The following is a 7,125-nucleotide window of genomic DNA, read 5'->3' as shown; positions in this document are numbered from 1 at the left end:
AAAACGGATCATATTTTACTTATATTCATATTTTATCATATTTTACATATTTACTGAAATTATGGTAGTCATGTCTCTGAATAGTCCCTTTAACTCTCCTGCAGCAACTGGCTGACATCCTCCTTCAAGAAGAACATAATGTGCAGCAGGAGAACAGGACTTTCTATCTAGCCTTTCGTGTTTTTTTTTAAATCTCTCTACTGCTACCCAAGGTAGCTCAAGGTAGTCAGCTCTAGTATCCATTTACTTTTCCACAAGGATCAACACTATAATAAATGTGCAGCCACGACATTTTAATTCAGTACATGGTGATTTTCTCGGCTCTTTGGTTTCTGCCTGCTGTGTTTTTGTGTCCTTTTATGTGAGTGATGATTTCATAAACAATATGAATGAAATCTCACAAATAGGAGTTCAAACTCACTATGATTGACATCCTGATGATTTCAACATTAAAAATATCACTCACTGTAGCATCCCGGTGCTCATAGGAGGATTCAGTAGATTCCTTACTGGCTCAGTGAAGAAAGACTTTCAGTGATGTTGATACTACAGAAGACAAATCAATACTTTTTGACCCATTAAATGTTAAAGTATAACAACAGCCAATTAATTGCACCTCTTAATGGCAGGGATTCAAATCTTAAGGGAAGCAAGAGTGCAGGGCTGATTTAAATTTGAAAATGTGTCTCGGTCAGGAGTGAGTGAACAAATGCTATGGAAACACTTATTTATTCTAAGCTGTGGATTCAGAAGAAATGAGAGATGCTCATTGTACATCTATGCACATTTACTGAATTATTAGATAGAATCAAGATTGGCATTATTATAATTTGTTTGAAGCATTAGGTTCCAATAATTAGATGCAAGATTGCATTGCAAATGAGCAGCCTTTTGTTCGATATTTGTTAAGGGAAGGCATTTTTGTTTCCCCTGCAAAGCAAAAACGTAACTCAAACTGGGGTGTTATTTCCACCAGAGGACAACAGAGACTACGCACCGAGGCCTCCAAAAGCTATGGCAGTTCAGATGAGCTATATTGCTTCTCTTCCTGGGCAGACAGTGGCCCAACACAAAGTTCATGGAGTTTATAGATTGTTTTCTCTCTTGCTGGATGACACATTCCTCTGCAGTGAGGAGGAGAGTTGATGATCTAGTACTTTGTGTTGAACTTCCCCCTCAGATGGTGATTTTCACTCGTATTACCTGAGGTGAAGAAGTCACACAAGTGGTCCTCATTCACCCACACAACAGGTTTGCAGTGTTGCCATAGTGATGGGCTGCTGCTCCTGGTGTGGATGAAAAGCAGAGGATACTATAACAGCATTCTTACTAAGTGGCCGGTCAAATGGTAATGTATCAGATGGCTATTTTTTGTAAGTCTATTCACAAGAATCCCACTCACTAACCAACTTTATTTTTAAAGAAGACACTCATATATAAGTTGATATATAAGTGTTAAAAGATCAGCAAGGTAATATTAATCCATTAAGGGGTTTAAAAACATACAATAAATGCTTAAAGACACAAAGGAAGCCAGTGAAGGGAGGCCAGAACAGGGGAGATATGCTTCAGCTTATGGGTTCTGTAAGAAGGTGAGCAGCTGCATTTTGGACGAATATTAGCAAGCAGTTTGCTAACTGTAGCATGGGAGATGGGTGGTCTCGTAGGGTGTCTTGCATTGAAATCTGCTGCAATGACTCGGTTAGTGCGTTCACCAGATATCAACACAATTTCGATCCGCTCCTCACGTGTTAACTTCTTCGACATGTCAATGGCTGTGAACAAAGAGAAACTTGTAAATAGCTCATGAAAGAATAAAATTACGTTGAAACCAAGCACACCATTGTTTTTCTTGTGACATTACCAATAAGTTTGATGTGTCACATGGCCCTCTTCCTATTGAAAAAACAAAGTTGTATCCAAGATGGCCGACTTCTAAATGGCCACCATGGTCACCACCCATCTTGAGGAGTTTGCCCCCTCACATATACTAATGTGCCACAAACAGGACTTTAATATCATATCAGCAATCATTCCCATTTTATTACGCTGTATCCATATAAATGGCCCATCCTGTATATCAGTGGTTCAGGTTGCTGGCGGTGATGTGATGGTATGGGGGATACTTTGTGGCACATTTTGTGCCCATCAGACATTATTCAAATACCACCCTACTTGAGTATTGTTGCTGACCATGTTCATCCCTTTATGAGCACAGTGTACCCATCTTCCAAAGACTGCTTCTAGTAGAATAACAAAGCTCAAACTATATGTTTTCAAGTAGCTGAAAATGATCTTTATTTGTCATTCTTGACACTCCTGGTTCTCAATCACACTTTTGCTATTTTACTCAGCAGGTTAATTATTTACTCAGCGGCTTTTACACCTTTACATGGTGAATTTCACACTACATCACTCACAGTTCAGACAGTGTGAAGATAATTATATTTTGTGCAATATTATGGGAAACGTTTCTCCTTGCAATTTCTTTTTGTTGGAAATAGCAATTATTTTTCTACACTGGTTATGGAACAAAAGGAGACCACATTGTTTGATGTCAGTGAAAATGATCAACCTACAGAGGGCTAAATTCAAAGATAACCAATAAAAAATAAAAAATAAAAGTGAACAGCGATACCTCAGGCTAGTCTGTTTTGTCAAAATTTTATTGCAGCAACTCAAAATGGTACTCAGTAGTTTGTATGGTTCCTACGTGTTTGTGTGCATGCCTGACAATGTTGTGAGAAAAGCTAAACTAATAAATGAAGGATGCATTCTGGTTGGATATTCTCCCATATCTGAACCAAGCCATCACTGAGATCTTGGACTGTCTGAGTGCAACTTGGTGGTTTTAGATGGACAGAAATATAATGACCCAGATGTTTTCAACTGGATTTAAGTCAGGTGAGAGTGCATACTGTTTCCACGTGGTTGGGCGTTGTTATGCGCCAAGAGGAACCCAGGACCTACTGCACCAGCACTGTGTGTTCTTCTATGGATATGTCTCTCCACAACATCACTGACCACCACCAAACCAGTCATGAAGAATGATGTAACAGGCAGCATAACGTTCTCCACAGCTTCTCCAGACACTTCCAGATCTATCACGTGTGCTCAGTGTGAACCTACTCTGATATGTGAGAGGCACAGGGATCATTAGAGGATGCCATTGCCAGAAGGTTTGCAGTCTCTCCCAACATAGCTCTCTGAAGAGCTAGACAGAACTGAAGAAGGTCCTTAAACCATCTGAATGACCAGTGTCTGGTCTTTTGTTAAAGCAACAGATTGAGCACTGCAAGAGCCCTACAAAATGATCTTCAGCAGGCCACTGGTGTTAATGTCTCTGCCTAAGCAATCACAAATACATGATGGTGGCCTGAGGACTTGACGTCAAAACCTTGACCATACCTGTGCCACTTCGGTATGGTCCAGGTTTTGCGTTTGTCTTAACACTGACCCTAGTCAAATGTGAGATTACTGAAAAAAGAGTCAAAAGATAAGATGAGGAGTGAAAAATTGTCAGTGACCTGTAACACCATTCCTGTTCATGGGTTATGTCTCATTGCTTCTCGTCTAGTGCACCTGTTGTTGGTTTGATTATCACCAAAGCAGCTGAAACTGATTAACAACTGCTAATATGACCACATCAATATTCCAGACGTTTAATGACTTGATGATATACTACTATATGTCATATTAATTTTTTAATATTAAAAAAAATGTCATTGTCATTTTAGTTACGTTGTCCTTTCATTGACTCGAACGCAACGCCACTTGCAGGATAATAAAAGGGGGCTGTCCTGTAATTTTTTTAAAAGGAAAAACAAACCTTTAGGATTCAAAGTGAAGCTAAGAATAGAAAAATGTATTTAAATATTTTTTAACGTTCATGGTTTGTTCGAGTTTTTGTCTCAACACCGCTATCATGTGGTGTAACGTCAGAAAACACCCAATTACCTCTCCACCCATAATGCAGTGCAGCAATGCCGGGCAGTGCCATTATTTGGCAAAAGGGGATGTCACCGGTATAAACTTTTAAAATGCGATAAAGACTTCCTTTCTCTCTGTCACTTTCCTATGTATTTATTGCTCCAATATGGATATATAGTATCATTATGTAAAAATTAAAGTGATAATAATGTCCATTATTGTATGGGTCGACATCGAGCTGTTTCACAGATCAGAGATGGACTCTCCTCAGAAATGGTAGCTTCCGGTCCGTCTCTGAAGCCTTCCTTTTCCTACTGAAGTAGCAGCCATGAGGTAGGAGCCGAGGCGATTCCATAGTAAAAGTCAAAATTTAAGCGTTAAAATGCGCAGCTTTCAGTATCGTACCATTTTATTAAGACACGCAAAGTCCCTTTTTATCAATATATAAAGTTTATAGATCTGTCCAAAGTTAGCATGGCATGTTTTTACGGTGCTTTGTGTAACACGATGTAGCAGACGGAGAGGCCATGTTGTCAGCCCGGCTGGTAGTTAGCCGTACAGCTAGCTTTTAACTAATCCTCTCGTAATTCTTTGGTGTGTTAACAACACTTTTACAGCCTTAAAAAGACATTCTGCTTTTAAGACTACAGGAACAAATTTTGGGGGTCTAATCTCAGCTGTAATTCTGACCGGTGGTTGTTTGTGCCTCCCGCAGCATGCTCAGGCTCCAGAAGAGGCTGGCCTCCAGCGTACTACGCTGCGGCAAGAAGAAGGTCTGGCTGGACCCCAATGAGACCAACGAGATCGCCAACGCCAACTCCCGTAAGCAGAACAAAAAGTAGTTTTGTAGTTTGTCCTTAACGCCTTGTTAGCGGCTCAGTTTAAAAGTTCACCGGCTCATGCAAAGTTATCTACACGTGTGTGACCAAAACTGAGCCAGAGGATCAGCTCAGCTAAATAAACTAAGTGCCCTGCATACTCGATGCACAGTGAATTTATAACATCACAATCTTACAGGTGAACTCCAGTGTTAATGTGTATCAACACTGGAAACTAACGCAGCAGGCCTCCTCAGTTTGATTTGGCAGTTTTTATGTCAGACGCCCATCTGAAGGGATTTAGGTGGAGCTGCTAAATATTTAATCTTGGTTTCATTTTTTAAAATTTCAATAATTTAATAGTTTGTTAGGTTAATGATTGTTAAGTAATTCATTACAGTGTTGACCAAAACAATTATGATCTTTTTTTGCTTTACTGGAGCAATATTAAACCAATATGAGTCAGTGACATGAGTATGAAGTGATGTACATAATCTAGTATTTAACTGCAGCATAAGCGCTCTGGAGCAGTTCTACTTTCTAGTTTGGTTTTTTTGGGGGTGGAAATTTTTAATATTAGTTAACACTCTTCTGTACTTGGTGAATGAATTGCGGATATCCGAGGATCATACTCAGCACTGCTTTGATAGGTAGAAACCACAAAGGTGGTATTCATTGCATCCTATCGTCTCATTTTATTTTCTTCCATTTTCAGGCCAGCAGATCCGTAAACTGGTAAAGGATGGTCTTATCATCCGCAAACCTGTTACGGTCCATTCCAGGGCCCGCTGCCGCAAGAACACACTAGCGCGTCGCAAGGGAAGACACACAGGCTACGGTAGGTTAAAACTTGCAAAGCAGAAAGTGATTACATTTTTAAGATGAAATTGAAAGACAAAGCTAATTTAAATTTTGTTTGCGTTATCATCGGTACTTGATGTGTCTTTATTGTGTGTCCAGGTAAGAGAAAGGGTACTGCCAACGCTCGTATGCCCGAGAAGCTGACCTGGATGCGCCGCATGAGGATCTTGCGTCGTCTGCTGCGTCGCTACAGGGAGTCCAAGAAGATTGACAGGCACATGTAGGTTCTGCAGTGGTTAAATAAAGACTCTCTGAACACTCTAAAATCTAGTTGATTTTTAGTTAATAAAGTCAGCTCAGTGAAATGTGCTGGTATTTATAGAATTATTCTTGGGCTAAAGAATTTGCTTTTAAATCCTTTTCCCTCACTTTGTGTGGGTGGGCGTTGTTCTTGTTTTTTGTTTTATTTAATTGTGATGCCCTTCATTTATTTTCCACATGATCCGTTTCAGGTACCACAGCCTCTACCTGAGAGCTAAGGGTAATGTGTTCAAGAACAAGCGCATCCTTATGGAGCACATTCACAAGCTGAAGGCAGACAAGGCCCGCAAGAAGCTCCTGGCGTAAGTATTTTTACATCTTTAATTGGCACAGTGACGTCTATTTGTGGCATCTGGATTGTTTTGAAAGCCCAGGTTAAAACATGTGCCCTGACCACGAAAAGTCTAGAAAGACGAAACAAAACATTTCAGTAAAGTCAAAAGAAAAGCTAAAATAGAAATGAATAAGCTCAGCAAATTAAAATCTAAATCAACTGCAGGGCAAAACCTGAAGTAAAATGGCTCGATAAATACAGAAGCACAAGTAGCTGTGGAGGGTTGAAATAAAGCTCTTCAGACGAGCAGAGATTTATCTGCTACACAGATGTGCTCTGTGGAGAGTTACTGCTTGAGGTCTGAAAGATTTCCGGTGTCTGTTCTTGTGACAAAAAAACCTAAATCAGTCTGTTAGAGAAAGTGCTCTGCTGCCTGTGCAGCTTAAGTGCAGAGGGTTGGTTACGCTAGATCGGTTTGTTCGAAAAACTCCATAGCGACTGTGAAGGAGTCTTGTTTGTTGGGTGTTAGCAATGCTAATGATCTGTGGATTGTGTTGACTATACCTGCATCTTTATATAATTTAGCAGTTGTGAGGGAAGAACTAAAAGATCAGTGTTTTTGTTCCGCCCTTACATAAAGGATGTTTTCAGTCTTTAGTGTGTCAGTTTTAAGGATTTAGTCAACTAAAAAGAAAACACACTGATGTTAAACATCTGTGGTAAAATAGCTGTGGTGGCTGTGATTATGCACTGTATGAACACGGGTGTCTCTCCTGTTTGTCCTGCAGCGATCAGGCCGAGGCTCGTCGTTCCAAGACAAGAGAGGCCCGCAAGCGCCGAGAGGAGCGTCTCCAGGCCAAGAAGGAGGAGATCATCAAGAACTTGTCCAAGGAGGAGGAGACAAAGAAGTAATCTGGCTTTTTATGTCCTGCCTGACTGCCACCTGTCAAGTGCTGATAATAAAAGTGTACATAAACACAA

General features: G+C 40.2%; 1 protein-coding gene across 1 annotated transcript; it reads left to right on the top strand.

The window, feature by feature from the left end:
* The first annotated feature begins 4,161 nt into the window (after nucleotides 1-4,161).
* rpl19 (ribosomal protein L19) lies at nucleotides 4,162-7,125 on the top strand. The gene is made up of 6 exons (XM_085271882.1): nucleotides 4,162-4,263; nucleotides 4,646-4,752; nucleotides 5,464-5,586; nucleotides 5,709-5,829; nucleotides 6,062-6,172; nucleotides 6,933-7,125. Exons 1-6 carry the CDS (start codon nucleotides 4,259-4,261, stop codon nucleotides 7,054-7,056), a joined length of 591 nt encoding a protein of 196 aa, XP_085128008.1. The 5' UTR covers nucleotides 4,162-4,258; the 3' UTR covers nucleotides 7,057-7,125.

The sequence above is a fragment of the Mchenga conophoros genome, linkage group LG4 (genome assembly GCF_057382185.1).
Source record: "Mchenga conophoros isolate Kocher_MC1m ecotype Shallow Benthic linkage group LG4, M_conophoros_male_GT1.1, whole genome shotgun sequence".
In the NCBI taxonomy this organism is placed as follows: domain Eukaryota; kingdom Metazoa; phylum Chordata; class Actinopteri; order Cichliformes; family Cichlidae; genus Mchenga; species Mchenga conophoros.
This window is presented reverse-complemented; position numbering and strand designations above follow the sequence as displayed.

Bases quoted from the DNA above. Each gene is read 5' to 3' on its own strand.
- rpl19 (XM_085271882.1), top strand. The intron at 5,830-6,061 runs GTAGGTTCTGCA...GATCCGTTTCAG, and splicing joins AAGAAGATTGACAGGCACAT to GTACCACAGCCTCTACCTGA. The intron at 6,173-6,932 runs GTAAGTATTTTT...TTTGTCCTGCAG, and splicing joins GCCCGCAAGAAGCTCCTGGC to CGATCAGGCCGAGGCTCGTC.